We start from the raw sequence: 17,657 nt of genomic DNA on the forward strand, positions 1-17,657 counted from the left end.
GCATTATGGCACATAAATACAGTCAGTAAAAAACAAAAAACAAGTTGCATGTTTTCTATTCGACTTGTCCGAGCTTGTAGACACAGCAGAAACCTAACTAAGAACTAAACAATTTACAAAAGTAAAAATTTAACCTAATGTTACCTTTAAAAGTCTCATGAAGTGCTTCGAAATGTGCAGCTTTAATCAATGTTTGATTCAATCTCAACCAAAACAAAAAAAGAGAATGGGACATAGTGTAGTCCCTCTCCTTCTAAACGCCAATAGCGTTTAGTTTTATCACAGCTCTGCCAGTGAGAATGGTTGAGCTCAGGTGCATTAAATGAAAAGCCAATGAGAAGCGTCTTGAAAGGGGCATGGCATATCGGATACTAGAGAGCATTTGATTGGTAATTATTTAATGATAAACTGAGCTGACCTGAATAAAAACATTATCTATTTAAGGGGGAGTGACAAACTACAAGCTTTACATGTTTATAACAGTTTTATATCTTCTTAATGCGAATTTTGTCATTGTTTTGGAGCACACTAGCTTATAGATATCTTAAAAACTAACAATACTGATAATAACATCTAAAAACTTGTGTATGGATTCATTGTGTACTAGATACATTTTAATTTCATGAGACCTTTAAGCCATTAGCATCACTAACTAAAAAATCCTGGAACTGCCATTGGTTTCAACTTTAACATATAGCAATTTTTTTATGATTTTAGCATATATTTTAACTCAATTGTTGGGCTTTTCTACATTTAACCCAAATTTGGATTGAATTTCCTTTTTTCTTTTTTGAATGTAGAGTGATTCAACGCATTTATCTAATATGTTTACCTAGGAAAAACAGTAGGAAAGGAAGCACACTATGCAATGATGCCTTGAAATGCTTTCTAGGTTGTTAGCTCACTATATTTTCAGACACAGCTAAAGGAAATTATGATATTCTTCCCATGTAAAGCAGCCTTTGAGATTGCCTCCTCCATTGCCAGTGGATTTGCCCGTCATATTCCAGAAACAGGGTGAAATCTTGCTTGACAGGAAATTTTATGGAAATGCTGACTTCTGCTCGCTCGCTCCGTTCAGCACAAATGAAGTCTTTACACTTTGACTGTAAGTTCCCTTTAAGCTGAGGGTGAATGCATAGGCAAATTAAGCTGAGCATGTATTTCTCTGAAGTGTGACTAACCGTGTGTCAATCAGAGCGAGGCAGGCAGGCAGGACGAGTGCTATCAGAGCTCTTCACTGCGCCCACAGCCACCCACCGCTGGCCACACAGGACCACGGACATGCAGAACCGCACAAAAGCCCCTTTTCATCCCCCTTTTCTCCTTTTCCCTTTATAAAAGTGTCGCTTTATCTGTTAGCGCCATGCTGAATAGACTGCACTGGCTACACAATCCAAGAGGAGGGCCTGGTGGAAAATGTCTCCATCACTTCGGAATCTTTCAGGTCTCCTCCAACAAAGCTGTCACCTTTGAGGAGATCTCTGTTGAATTATTCAAAGCGGAGGTGTGTCGGTGTGGGACTCGCCACTCTCTGTTCACCTCCTCTCCGATGCCGAGACCCAGAGGCTCGGAGCAACACAACCGAATGAGTTGTTTTCTAATCCACACAAAGGTAGCCTTTAATTGAAAACATGTCTCTTGTGATTTTACTTTAACATTGACTGTAAACTACTTGCTTTCCCTCTCTCTCTCTCTCTCTCTCTCTCGATGTCTCTATTGATATCATTATTAGCTTAAAGTGCGAAACACAGACTCAGATGTGACTAATTGTTTTAAGAGGAATCTGAGACAAAAGGGTCAATGAGAGCTCGGAGTGGTGATGAAGACAAATCTTTCCTCCTAAAAAGAAAAGAAAAAGAAAACCTTTACCGGTAACTTTATAATAACTACACACTATGAATTATCTATTAAGCATTAACCAAAAAAGGGAACTCATTATCTGTTAAGCACTTACTCTACATTAATGGCCTGTTTCCACTGAGTGGTACAGTACTGTACGGTATGATCGGTATGGTTCACCTTTATCAGGCTTTCGTTTGCACTGCTAAAAGTGTATCAATAGTACTCTTTTAGTGGGCGTGGTGTACAACAGAAAGTTTCAGTCGACATCATTCTCGCTCGAAGAAATGTCTACATTAAAGCTGTACGGGTCATTCACGTATCGTCTGAGAAGCCATTCTCACAAAATAGATGCTTTATACACATAAATACTTGTGAATAGTAGTAATAGTTAAACATGGCAGTTTTTTCAAAGCCCGAGCTTGGATTGTCCAAGTCTCAGCAACAAATAATTTCTTATGGCCTTTTAACAGCCAAAAAACTTATTCTGACATTCTGGAAAAGTAAACTTCCTCCTTCTTTCAAATTATGGCTCAGTGAACTCACAAACACACTCCATTTAGAAAGAATACGGTACCATTTACAGAATAAAAAGCCTAAATTTTTTTAAATATGGGAACCTTTCATAAGGTACTTGGAAGGGAGAAATGGAACAGTTGTTTGATGGGGATATTGTCAAATCATATGGCAGCTCCCATTTTCAGTAATCTTTCCTACGGGTGTGCACTACAGACGGAAACTGACGGGTGGGGGGGTATTATAGGGTATTATTTTCGTTTGCATACTGTGATCTATTTTGTTTGAGTTCGTATATATTTTGTTCTTTTTTTCCTTCTGTAATGATAACCAAGTTTGTTTGTTTTTTGTTTGTTTTTTTTCTCTGTCAATTCAGATAATGGTTTACATATTCATAAGAAGACTCTGTAAATTGTGTTAATAGGCCAAGGGAAAAATTGTATGTACGTGTGTATGTCTGTGTGTATATATGTGTATGTGTGTATGTGTATGTATATATACATATAGACATGTAGTTGTAATATAATCACTTGTACCTAATAATTATAGAAGGAAATATTTTGTTTTAATTTCTTTTATTTTATTTTTTGCATAAGTAAAATGTGGAGGATCTTTTTTATATATTTGCAAACATTCTGTAATTGTACATATTCTTCCAATAAAAAAAATAATAATAAAAACATGGCAGTTTGTTCATGTTTTAGGTTGCTGAAAGAATCAATTGCTCCGTTGTTTTTTCTGTCTTCTCCTTTGTTTTTTGTGCGTCAGAAGCCCTTCAATAATCACGAGCATGTTATCATTATCAGCTCAAGAAGTTTGTTATTTTAAATATAGACGTGCGGTGAGCTCAAGCGGGAAAGCGAAACTGCTCGCACTTTAGGGGGTCTTGTAAAAATCTAGAGCACAGGGTAGATTCTGCTCTTCTTCTTCTTAGCTTTGGCAGTTCATCGAGACAACAACAAGGTTTGTTTCAGTTCAGGTCGATCATAACTCGTTATTATATGTAATGTAATGTGTATTTATATAGCGCATTTATTGTGTATGGCCATACAACCAAAGAAACAATCATGAGGGGGGTCTCTCCACACCACCACCAGTATGCAGCATCCACCTGGATGATGCGATGGCAGCCACAGGACAACGGCGCCAGTGAACTCACCACACACCAGCTATTGGTGGAGTGAAGAGACAGTGATAGAGCCAATTCAGTGGATGGGGATGATAAGGGCCATGTTCGTAAGGGCCGATTAGGGGCTTTGGCCAGGACACCAGGTTTACACCCCTACTTTACAAGAAGTGCCATGGGATTTTTAATGACCACAGAGAGTCAGGACCTCATCCTGAAAGACAGCACCCACTGACAGTATAGTGTCCCTTTCACTTTTACCGGGGCATTATGGTTCACACAGACCACAGGTTGAGCGCCTCCTACTGGCCTCTCTAACACCACTTCCAACAGCAACCTAGTTTTTTTCATGTGGTCTCCCATCTAGGTACTGACCAGGCTCAGCCCTGCTTAGCTTCAGTGAGTAACCAGTCTTGGGCTGCAGAGTGATATGTCTGTGGCATATGTATATAGTATGTGTATAGTGTATGTCTCGGCTGTGTATTTAAAACATGGCAGTTCCTTTGTTTTCATTCTGGCTTGTTGTACGAGCGCGTGATTTATTTCTGCGCATCTAGCTCCGCCTTTTGGTAACATTTTGTTGTGCTAGGTACCCTTTGCAAAGAGTACCCAAAAAGTTGTACGGTACATTTCGCTTATAGGTACCATAAAAAAGTGTACCGAACTGTACTGTACCATACCGTACCACTCAGTGCAAATGGACCATGATAGATGTTAGTAAGCAGTTTATAACTGCAGATACAAATGCTCTATTCTTGATATATAAGCACATGTGTGATCTGCTTAATAATTGTACTTTCGTTATTTGAGACTGGTTGGTTTATCCATTATTAAATTAAGTATTACATTATTAACAAACCAGTTATTCAAGAGTAGTTGATGTTTTTAAGATCATTCAGAATAATTTAGTAAATGAGTAATGAACTATTGAAATCAATGTTCATATATCTTATTTTTCAGGCATATAGTAATGGTTAATTTGTATGTTAATAAATGCTTTATTACCGCAACTTCATCCAGTTTTGTGACCTATTTATAGGTCTATTTATGTTTTATAAATCCCTTATAAATCACAATTTAAGGCTCGGTATCAAGTGAACAATATTCTTTGCAATCCTATCTAGAAAACAAAATTACTGTCAACTTTAAAAATTGCAGAATAACAGGAGTGTCTACAATATATCATAAAACTGGATAAAACAATAATATAATAATTTATCAATGTATTATGATGCAACATTTCAATGTTATTTAGCGATGTTTAAACTGCACTGTCATTTGATTTTACATAAGGTTCCAAAGATTTATTTTTCATTTGACACACATTCGTTTGATTTGTGTATCTTAAAATGAATAGAAATTAATAAAGTTGTTTATTTTTTCCTGTTTAGAATATAACTGAGCTCTTAATTGTCATTTATAAGGGATTTATAAAGCCTAAATAGTCCTCACTTCAGATTAGGTCACAAAACTGAATGAAATTAAGTTAATAAAGCATTTATTAACATACAAATTAACTATTAATATATGAATGAATAATAAGAATTATAGGCTGCAGTGGATAGCACATTCGCCTCACAGCAAGAAGGGTGCTGGTTTGAGCCTTGGCTGGGTCAGTTGGTGTTTGTGTGTGTCTGGTTTCCCCCTAAATTGGCTAAATTGTCCGTTGTGTATGTGTGTGAATGAATGTGTATGGATTGGATGTTTTTCCTGTGATGCGTTGCAGCTGGAGGGCCATCCGCTGCGTAAAACAAATGCTGGATAAGTTGGCAGTTCATTGCGCTGTGGCGACCTCAGATTAATAAAAGTATTAAGCCGAAAAGAAAATAATAATGATTGAATAAGAACTATAATTTGTAATTTAAATAGTTTATTATGCATTTACTAACTCATTCTGAATAATCTTTAAAAAAGCAACTGTTCTTAAATAACTTCTGTGTTAATAATGCAATAGTTTAGTTATGAAATATGAATTATTAACAAATTATGAAAACACACGTGCTCACAAGTCAATAATAGAGCATTTGTATCTGCAGTTATAAATGTAGAGTTACTGCTTAAAGGACAATGAATTCACTATTTGCTAATGCTTAATTAATGGTTCATAGTGTGTGGTTATTTTAAAGTGTTGCCCATTTACCTTTGTAACACACTTTGTGTGTGTGTGTGTGTGTGTGTGTGTGTGTGTGTGTGTGTGTGTGTGTGTGTGTGTGTGTGTGTGTGTGTGTGTGTGTGTGTGTGTGTGTGTGTGGATTCACAGAAGCAATGTTTACATTTTCCAATCAGATTATTGTAAATCATTGCATCGTCAGCATCAAAAACTAAATTAAGACGTTTAATTCCGAAACAAAGTATTCCTCGCAGGCGTTATTCCAGGCGACCCTTTGAGCTAATAGCATCAGTGTTCTTTTTATTTATTCACAGGCTGTTTGTAATGATAGTAAACACGGAGATAAAAGCTAATGAAATACTTCCTCGCTAATGCATTTCAGCCGGCCTCCGGTAAAGCTCTCTGACAGGTCTGCGACTGAAGTCGTGACAAACACACAGTCATTCTGCAGGTTTGTGTTATGTAAATGGAGACAAAGAGCTGGGCTCTAAATCTGAGTGATTGTAGGTAAAAGAGGCGACTGCTTCTTATGATGCTTTTAGCGCTGCTATAATCCATCGCAGCTCATTGGAGAAGGCAGAGGCCTGCTTTTACTTCACACTACGACAGACAGATAAGTGTGGACACGGGCACTGGACAGATGATTTATTGAAATATGATATAAGATGACTGTCTTTCATTTGACATTTCAGAAGTGCTAGAAACCCTATATGTGTGTGAGTGACTCTTCATTGTATCTGCTTAATCATGTTTCAGAGACTCATTTGAGCCAAATCCTCTCCTTTCTTTCAATTCCTTAAATGTAAATGTTAATTTTATTTTTATTTGGTGAATAAAGACTGTTTTTTGTTTTCTTCTTCAGGATGGAGTGTGAGCTATGTTAGGTTGATATTTAAAATTGGATGTGTTTTTTTAAGGTATCATTAAACGTATGCGGACTTTTGATAAACCTATAGTATATTGTGATCACCAAATGTCTCCAAAGCTTTTTGTTTACAATGTAGGGGCATAAAAGATGGCATGGTGGCTCAGTGGTTAGCACTGTCACCTCACAGCAAGAAGGTTGCTGGTTTGAGTCCTGGCTGGGCCAGGAGGCATTTCTGTGTGGAGTTTGTTTGTGGTTTTCCCCTGTGGGTTTCCAGTTTGTCACTCCAAAGACAACAACTTTTATATGAAAAGTATATTATCTTTGAATATGTTTTGGGAATAGAAAAAAATATTAGCATAGTGTAAATTCATTATGGTTTTGTGTTTATATGTGCTGTAAAAAGCGATTCATTGACTTTACCTTTAAAAGTAAGTAAACATGTTGCCCAAAAATAAATAAGTAAATGAATTATGTGCGTAATTATACAAATTCCAACCCAGGCTCATTCTGAAAACGTAGTATCGTGGACGTTTCTAGAGACCAGCAAATATGTCCTGGAAGGTACGTATTTTTGCAGTTTTTGTTTTCGCGAATCCGCGAGAGGCTGCTGTGTGCGCTTTTTCGTATCTCAAATGTCTCTCGTGAGTGCCGTTCGCGCCCGCGCTGTTCTTGCATCAAATCACCAGAGGCCGCTGTCTGACTGACTGAATGATTGACTGTGCGACCGGCCAATCAGCTGACCCACCCTCCTCCTTCCAAGAAACACGAGCAAAAATTTAGAAAAGCCATCTACAAAAAAAAAAAAGCCCTTGTCTGTTTTTTTTTACCACGTTTTTTGGATTTCTACACGTTCTCACCCTGTTATGAACTCGTTCACGTTATTTTTTGGATTCTATTTTTGTCTTACCTAATTTCTGGAACCGTTCTTCCCCGGACTCGAACCCGGTCGCAGTAGTCAACTCCTCCTCTCTGCATCTAAAGTCTGCCGATGTACACAATGAGCTGACTGGACAAACTGGTTGTGGCAGGAAGGCCCTTAGCGTTCGCTTAAAAAAAAAATGAAATGCAGTGTACTTCCCAATACGTATTTCGCGGCCTCCAAAAACTTCCGCGGGACTACGTTTTCAGAATGAGCCTGAGTTGAAAAATTCAGTTAAATCAACCTAACAGTTTCAATTTATAACAATTTATGTGTTGAATTTCAAAAAAATATATATATTTAGTAGAGTTTAACTTAATTTGTTGTTTAAATTAACTTAAAAATTTTTTTTTAGTAAATCCAAGGAATCATCTTTGAATTTGTTTTCAGTGTACAATGTAGCTGAATCAAGTTTACAATGTGTGTGTGTGTGTGTGTGTGTGTGTGTGTGTGTGTGTGTGTGTGTGTGTGTGTGTGTGTGTGTGTGTGTGTGTGTGTGTGTGTGTGTGTGTGTGTGTGTGTGTGTGACAGGTTATTTTAAGGCTATTTTTATTGACAATTAACAACATTTTCCTCCCAAATAATCATTGCTTACTGAATAAATAACTTCATTGATTTATTCCTCAATTACTTTATTCATTGGTCCATTGTTGCTTGCATACAGAGATTTAAGGTAGTGCTTTATTGTCAAAAATTATTCCAAAAAATATCTAAATATATACTAATATAACAGTTTTTTTTTTAGTTTGAAAATATTATTTGTTTATATTAATCATATTATTTTACTGGTAAATCCCAAAAATGTCCTAAGGAAAAGTTATAAATGAAATTTGCTTATTAAAATTAATTAATAAACAACATATCAAAATGTCAGGTTTTACAATATTATTCATTCATACGATATTGTAAAAACCTGACATTTTGATATGTTTTTTTTTCCAATATATTTTGCGATATGAATACAATTTCGCCAGATGTCTTGAATGGCTCCATTTGCAAAGAATTCATTCATGTAAATTGATTAGGATTTTTCCGTATGAGGGGGAATCTACTAAACATATTACAAGCGTAAATAAATTCAATAGAGCAAAGATAAAAGTAAAAATAAACAGTGATTAATGGGGAGTTAAACAGTATTCAGATACAGAAATTGATTTATTAAATGTAAAATAACATTGTACAGTCTTCGTTTAAAAACAATTCAACAAAATGAATCTTTATTAACATTACAGATAGCACAACTGCTTGTTCTGGAATGCTTTAAAGTTATTCAAATTGCTCACACAGTCACACACACAATCAAATAATAAACTTTCACTCTATTGCTCTGCTATGATTCAACTGCAGACTCCACAAATCTCATGTGTTCTGAACAGTGGCTCCTGGTCAACTATAGTCCTGCAATGTTACTATTATTGATGCTGAAAAGGTATATTGTACATCCCTCAGTCATTCATTCATAGAAATTGTTTCTTTCTTACCATTGGGGAGATACTTAAGTGTCATGATATATTATTTGCAATCAGCAAAATGTTCCTCCCACAGTCAGTGGTGTATAATTACTTCCTATCAGAGGATTCATTTCATATTAAAGCCCTTCCCACTCAAATAAATACGTCACAGCAGTCTCAAGCACCACAACAATAACCGTCTCTGTCTCATCTCTTTCTGATTACCTCCATGTGTGTGTGTGTGTGGATCTGAACAGCTCTGAATTGGCCGTCTGTTGGGTCACCTGTAGACGGTGGTGATGTTGGGCTGCGGGCAGAGCCAGAGGGGGTTTCTGAAGGAGCCCGAGTGCCCTGATTCACTTTGAATCATTCAAAGCGCTCGCTGTGCACCTCAGAGACCTGCTCTGGCTCTTTCTCAAACAAAATGGCTAAAAGCATTGCACACACACTCACACAAACATTTACAAGAACAGCATGATGACGGTCTATGTGGTTACTGAAGGTGCTGTGTTTCAAGTTTATTTCAAGTGTAACTATGTGTTGTTATTTAAATGGTGTTGATCGACATGGGCTTTTCAATGAGTGATTCTTAACCTTAATGCTCAGCTTGGGCTTTGAGATGGCAATGCCATTTTTACAGTTGGAAAATATGTTTAAGATTTGTATTGGTCCTGTCGGTACTTCTTGTTCTTTAATTAATGTATTTTGGATGATAATGTAATTCCAGATTGAGTTAAATATGTTTTTATGTATATTAATTGCAATGTGTGTATTTTATTCATATTTTAAATAATTTTTTTATTTGACATATTAATCTATTAAATCCTCAGCTATTTTGCCAGTATTAATGCATTTTTAAGTTAAAATGTTTTGCTATTAATACCCTTTTTACATTTTGAACATTCATTTATATAGATTTATAAAATATATTACATTTTTAACTATATTATCTGCTAATGTATTTGGATATAAACATTCTTTATGAATGATATCTCATGACTGATGTCGACATGAGTACAAACACACACTGTAAATTAGAAGTGTTGTTTTACAGATAATTGTCTGTATTTTTACAGAATTTTCCAGTTCTTTCATTATACAGTGACATAGCTGTTATTTTACAGATATTTTCTGTAACAAAAAATTCTAACATTAAATTTCCAGTTATTGCTTGTATAATGGTATTTTGTCATTTTTTTAGTTTTTTAAAAAAATGTTCTGTATTTTCGGAGAGTAACATGTAACTTTACGTCAATATTTACAGATTATTTATGTAAAATTAGGGAAACAAAAACTAAGGCAAATCGTTTTTAGTACTATTGAAGATAGTAATCATATGAAGATTAAAGTGAGGATAATAATGTCGAATAATAGCCTTTTGTTTGTAATCTTCATATATTGCATGCACTGTAAACTATAAAATATTTTACACACACACACATATATATATTTATATATATATATATATATATATATATATATATATATATATATATATATATATATATATATATATATATATATATACATATACATATACGTTATATAATATATATGTTATAAAAATGTTTACAAATTTTTTATTATATTTTCCCCACAAAGGGTTGGACTTAAACTGTGCAGACACCCTTGTTTTAAGGTTTTATTTTACTTTAATTTTTTGTAATGCATGGTGTAAAAAAGGCTCTAAATAACTGTTATACCCACTCTAAAAAGAGATATATATTTTTGTTCATAATTTATTTTTGTTTTGACCCTTTGCTTTGATTTGTTACTGTGTTTGCCGCCTTTACCCTTTAGACTTACGGTGACCGGGAAGTGCAAAACAACATTACAAAGTGTGAAACACTTTCACGAAGCTCGAGACAAATTTACATTTTGTAAAAATTTTTTACCTATCATAAGACACAATTATATAGGAAAAACGATTTTTAGAAAAGAATTAATAAAACGCAAATTACTTTTACCTGAAACAAATTTACAATGACAGATTCTTTACGGAAAGGGAACGTACCACAGTGGCACGTTGAAAAGTGTTGTTGTCGTAGATGGTGAGCACGGTACATTTGTGTTGTGGAGTACATTGCGTAAATGTACTATATGGTGACCGAACATGGACTGCGATCAAGGGTTGTTTAGTCCGTTTTGTGGCAAACACATGAGCAGCTTAACGCGTTTTTTTTATTACGTGTGGTTGGTATTTGGAGTTACTAAAGGACACGGACCAGACAGAAACACGTACCACACAAAACACTCGTACGCTGTAATCGTGGACATGATGTCAAGTCTACACTGTGTAAACCTCTGCTTGAGGACTCTTTAAAATAAACTGAACGAAGCCGTTGTTACGGTTTAACTGGTGTCAGTGTTAACTGTTGACCCTTTCCAGATGTGAACAATTAGCATTTGCAGATTGGCAGACTGATCACTTTTTCACAGCAACAAAACATTTCAGATAAATATTCTTATTGCTTGCTGTCAGTGTCATTGTAAACACTGTTGATTTTAATATTTGTGTGGCAGAACAGTATAAAACCAAAATTAATGTTAAAAAATAATTATAATTTACATGTCATCAATGGGATTCAAACCCAAGTCAAAATGTTCAACAGAAGTATCAATTGGCCTATCTAACTGAGCAAAAAGACACATTTGGACCTCTTGAAAGCAGCAAGACTGTGGGTGCATTAGCATAACTTTTTGTCTGTTCTATATGAAAGAGAACTGATCACAGTTGCATTCCAGGCACGGTTGTTTCAAGCAAGGAAACAGTCGCGCGCATCACATCAGCTGACTGATCATCCTCTCATTCTTCATTCACCTGCTTTCTACTGCTCGCACGAAAGCAATTATTTTTGTTAGCCGTGCTGTTTCTCAATTCTAAGATCACATTTGCACGCATATTGGGTCGTCCTTATAGACGAACCCTGCTTTTAAGAAAACTACAATTTTAAAATAATTTTCAACCAGCCAAAGTGGCTAGTGGGGGTGACTGTCTAACCCGCCGAAGCTGAAATCTACCCACATTGGTTGGCAGGTGTTAATGTTAAACCCTGATTACAATTATAATCTGTAAAATGACAATAATAAATTTTAAACTGTTTATTTACAGTTTATCTAAATTTTTTTATTATTCTGACAGTTTGTTTTCCATTTTTATTATCAACAGTAATAAACTGCAATTTAGTGTATTTTGACTGTAAAGAATGTTCTGTATTTTTACAGTTTTTGCATGAAATTCTGTGAAATGGTTATTTTCTGTAATTTAACAGAATATCTCTGGAAGCCCTGCCACCAGTCTTTTGATCATTTTTTTTTTTTTTTTTTTTACAGATTGTTTTTACAGTGCACTCTGACAGCTGATTATTTTACTTTACTGTATTATATCTTTCCATCATGTGTAAAATACTTTAAAATCAGTCATAGTTTGTGAATTAAATGGTAATTTTATGGTAAAATAAAAGGTTAATGTTTTAATGATATATGTCACATTCACTTTAATCTGTAATGAAATAAATGGTTGATTGCATGTTACGTATAACCACCAAAATAATCATTCAAATGAATAATTATTAAAATCAGTGCATTTAGTATTGTATCTACTATGAATTCCTCCATTTTAACAGCTGCGGTTTTCACAGTAATATGCATTAATCTTAGCTTGAGAGAACTCGATGCATCAGTGTTCCTCAAAATGAAAAGCAATTCTGGTACAATGCAAGCGTTTGAGCAGTGCACGCTTTAATGCAGCGGAGAATGTGACAGTATATGTCAGCATGGTTTCCCCCTACATAGGGCACATGTATTTGGTACGATAAACCTCTTCATTAGCTGGTCACATGTTATGCCCGAGGGCAGAAGCGTTATTTTTGTTCATTTGTCATCTTGAGCACACAGCCGAGTGAACAGGGGCTGTCAGCGAATGCACAAGACGGCATGCATACGTGCACACACACACACATACACGAATATAAGGCATGCAGCTTACTAGAACTGTGCTCATTGACCTGATAAATGCTTAAGAGAACGCATCAAAATAAACACACCAAGACACATTTACTTTGGTATTTAAAGATAAAATGGACTCCTGTAGTGTGTGTATTTGTATGCGTGCCAGCACATGCACGCAAAAAGAAATAGATTGGTATTTGAATCTGTCTCTCTCTCTGTTCTCTTCATGGCTGCAGGAACGTTTCGAGGCGTCTGTAAGAAGATTGACCACTTTCCGGAGGATGCAGATTATGAGCAGGATGCAGCCGAGTATTTACTACGTAAGTCTGTCAAAACAGCACACATCAGGGGCGAGGCAAGGCACCTTATCAAAATAAATTGGATGAGAAAGCAAAGCAAATATTTATAAAAAGCGAGGCAGCATCTGTTTTGGCTCCTGGTTCTCACTGAGGTCCTTAAGTGTGATGTAAAAATTATGGGCGGAAAGTCATTTGAGGGTGTCTCCATGTTACTGTGATTTGTGAATGACACTGTCAGTCGCATGCAAATTGTGATCCACAAATTGTCTGAATGGTACAGTGGCTAAGAGAGCTTAAATATACTTCAAGTTGAGAAAACATGCAAATAGAACAAAATCTAAGAATATATCTTTGACAGGTTGACAAACGTGCATGCAAATTCTCACAACACATGCAAATAACGAAAGCTTTGCGAGTAACACAGACCATAACAGAAATATGTCAGGGGAGCTGCTCCTTGGAGTCATAAGTTCATTTAATGTTAATTGTACAATTCATCAAATTATTAGGTCGAAAAAATATACAAACAACAAGGAACATGCATATTTCATGCATAAGTTTTAAATAATCCCACAGCCCCCCTTTCTTTTTCTCTTTTCTGCAAATATTGACAGACTTTTTAATTATATTGTGAGGAATCTGATATTCCAATTTTCATAACATTCATTCATTCATTCATTCATTCATTCATTTTCTTGTCGGCTTAGTCCCTTTATTGATCCGGGGTCGCCACAGCGGAATGAACCGCCAACTTATCCAGCAAGTTTTTACACAGCGGATGCCCTTCCAGCGGCAACCCATCTCTGGGAAACATCCACACACACATTCACACACACACTCATAGACTACTGACAATTTAGCCTACCCAATTGACCTGTACCACATGTCTTTGGACTGTGGGGGAAACCGGAGCACCCGGAGGAAACCCACACGAACACAGGGAGAACATGCAAACTCCACACAGAAAAGCCAACTGAGCTGAGGCTCGACCCAGCTACCTTCTTGCTGCGAGGCGACAGCACTACCTACTGTGCCACTGCTTCGCCCTGTTTGGTATCATTTCTTCATCGCCTTCTCAGAACATGTACTTCTTCTTTAAACAGCTTAATATATGATCTATGAATGTATTATTTCATCTATAATCTTTATGTTGAGTGGTGGTAGCAGAGAACTGCTGTATTTACAACACATTAATTAGAGTTAATTGTACTTTTCCCAAATTACATGAAAGTTTGTTTAATTGAGAGAATAGAAAAAACCCTCTAGTTACTTATACACTGTAATGCACATTTTTTAGATTATGTGTAAAATGATTATTACTTCAATCACCATAGACATTAGCAAATACAGTTGTGTATAAGTCAGAATTATTAGCCCCTTTTGATAATTCTTTTTTTTTTTTTTTCCAAATGATGTTTAACAGAGCAAGGACATTTTCACAGTATGTCTGGTAATATTTTTTCTTCTGCAGAAAGTCTCATTTGTTTTATTTTGGCTAGAAAAAGCTGTTTTTAAATTTTTAGAACTCATTAAAAGTCAAAATTATTAGCCTCGTTAAGCTATATTGTTTTCGATACTCTACAGAACAAACCATCGTTATACATTACCTTGCCTAATTACCCTAACCTGCCTAGTTAACCTAATTAACCTAGTTAAGCCTTTAATTCAGTTCAATTCACCTTTGTTTATATAGCGTTTTTACAATGTAGATTGTGTCAACGCAGCTTCACATAGAAGATTATAGTAAATTAAAACAGTGTCAGTTCAGTTTTAAATTTTAAAATGTCACTTTAAGCTATAAATAAGTGTCTTGAAAAATATATATTAAAATATTATTTACTGTCATCATGACAAAGATAAAATAAATTTGCTATTAGAAATGAGTTATTAAAACTGCTATGTTTAGAAATGTGCTGAAAAAATCGTCTCTTTTTGGCAATTGGGGGGAAAAAAAAGGGGGGCCAATGATTCAGATGGACTAATAATTCTGACTTAATCTGTATATTACAAAACATAAATGTTTTGTTTTGCTAGTACTTATGTGTATTTAAGGGTGAAATCACACTAGGCATGGTTTCCTTCAACCGAGTTCAGGTGTGATTAACCCCCCTAACCGCTCCCCTTATGGCTAAGTTCACCCAAGCCTAACCAAACCAAGCTCTGGCCCACCTGTTCCAATGGTTTGGATAGCCAGTGTGAGTACACCCTGAATGTCTGAAACCTAAAATAGATATTATTTGTTTGAAAACACTGATAAATTATGATTTGTGACAAGCTTGGCACACCTCTGTCTCTGGGAAGACATTGATTGTCTGAATGTTCTTAATGATTGTATGCACTGGGGACCAGCCTACACTGATCACACCAGTGTGATTGTGTGCATAAATAGTTTAAAATAAAGTAAAAACTCACCTCTCACATCTCCAATAACACAGCTGAATCTAAACAGGAAGCAGCCAATTTTGTCACTTTTCGGGCTCCCCCAACACTTTTTCATTGTGGTTTTCGCTACTTGCAGAGTGTATCTGTATTTGCACATGTTGTGAGAATTTGTATGCACGTGTTGATGTTTTCTCAGTTTGTTGTTTTTGCCCAGTGTAAAAAGGGTTTAAGTAGCGCTCAGAAGAGTTTGCTATTAGCAACACTAGTGGCCATTGAGGGAACTGCACCCAACAACATATTGTTAATGTTCACATTTAAAACATACCATCGTGGCATAGATTCAACAAGGTGCTGGAAATTACTCAGCAATTTTGGTCCATATTGACATGTTGCTCCACGCAGTTGCTGCAGATTTGTCCGCTGCAAATCCATGATGCAAATCTCTTATTCCACCACATCCCAAATGTGCTCTGTTGGATTGAAATCTGGTGACTGTGGAGGCCATTTGAGTACAGTGAACTCATTGTCTTGTTCAAGGAATCAGTCTGAGATGATTTGCAATTTATGACATGGCTTGCTATCCTGCTGGAATTAGCCATCAGAAGATTGGTACACTGTGGTCATAAATAGATGAGGATGGTCAGCAACAGTACTCAGGTAGGCTGTGGTGTTAACACAATGCTTAACTGGTACTAATGGGCCCAAAGTGTGCCAGGAAAATATCCCCCACGTCATTAAACCACCACCAGCAGCCTGAACCATTGATACAAGACAGGATGGATCCATGCTTTCATATTGTTGACACCAAATTCTGACCCGACCATCTGAATGTTGCAGCAGAAATTGAGACTCATCAGAGCAGGCAACGTTTTTCCAATCTTCTATTGTCCAATTTTGGTGAGCCTTTGTGAATTATAGCCTCAGTTTCATGTTCTTAGCTGACTGGAGTGGCACCAGGTGTGGTCTTCTGCTGCTGTAGCCCATCCGCCTCAAGGTTGGACATGTTGTGCATTCAGAGATGCTCTTTTGCATACCTCAGTAATTCTCTTCTGACCTCTAACATCAACAGGGCATTTGCACCCACAGAACTGCCACCCACTGGATATTTTCTTTTTTTCAGACCATTCTCTGTAAACCCTAAACATGGATGTGTGTGAAAATCCCAGTAGATCAGCAGTTTCTGAAATACTCAGACCAGCCCATCTGGCACCAACAACCATGCCACATTCAAAGTCACTTAAATCACCTTTCCTCCCCATTCTGATGCACGGTTTGATCTGCAGCAGATCATCTTGACTATGTCTACATGCCTAAATGCAGTGAGTTGCTGCCATGTGATTGGCTAATTAGAAAAAAACGAGCAGTTGGACAGGTGTACCTAATAAAGTGGCCGCTGAGTGTACATTTTGTCTTTCCATCTAAGTAATAAATAAAATAGGCAGTGGCGAGAAAACTGACCTGCATCCAACATACATTAAGCATACAACTGTATTACAGTATTGGTGGCATGTTGATGGTGTTAAACAAATCGCTGTTCCCTATCCTTTCTATTCTTGGCAAAAAATTCAAACCCAAAAAAGGGAATTTGAAAAGTCCTCGACTGCTTCGCTCTGCCCTGCACATCTTAACCGTCTCACAATCCCCCAATTCATGATATGCATAGAGAAGGGTCATACTGGTGCGATGGATTTTTTTTCTCGTTTAGCCCTGCCGGCTTTCTTCAGTTTTCACAATGACCTCCACACTTTTTACCATCTTATAGATTAGGTGCAGCGTGTCTTGAAATTGCTTGGTGACTGAAGCCGAACAAAGTAGATGCAAGCATTCAAGCATGTCATGGTTTATGCTTAGTGATAAATCATGCTTACCCACAAGCCTTTACACTGTCATGGCCATTTGGTTGTACTATTTAAGTGACATCTTCTTTAACCGGCTCCCCTGTGTAAATTCTCGGAATTTGGTTGTTCTGTCATTTTTGTGTTTGTTAATGCACATGTCAATTGCATAATTTATGACGAGGCCCCCACCAGATTATTCTGATTATGAACCTCTGCTGCAAATAGTTACACATTCAAGGGATTGTTCACCCGCCAAAAATATATTTGTCATTATTTGCTCATTCTCATATCGTTTCAAACTTGAATGCTGCTATTTGTTTGGTGCAAAATAGTGGAATGATTTGAAAAATTATGC

At 36.3% G+C, this 17,657-nt stretch overlaps 1 protein-coding gene across 2 annotated transcripts in view; it reads left to right on the forward strand.

The window, feature by feature from the left end:
- cacng3b (calcium voltage-gated channel auxiliary subunit gamma 3b) overlaps window positions 1–17,657 on the forward strand; it is a 106,951-nt gene that overhangs the window by 64,201 nt on the left and 25,093 nt on the right. For both annotated transcript variants that reach the window (XM_087244816.1, XM_087244815.1), the window contains exon 2: window positions 13,020–13,103. In XM_087244816.1, the coding sequence (XP_087100942.1) occupies window positions 13,020–13,103 (84 nt within the window). The remainder of the gene's footprint in view (window positions 1–13,019; window positions 13,104–17,657) is intronic.

The sequence above is a fragment of the Danio rerio genome, chromosome 3, assembly GCF_052040795.2.
Source record: "Danio rerio strain M-AB ecotype USA chromosome 3, GRCz13ab, whole genome shotgun sequence".
Taxonomy (NCBI): Eukaryota; Metazoa; Chordata; class Actinopteri; order Cypriniformes; family Danionidae; genus Danio; species Danio rerio.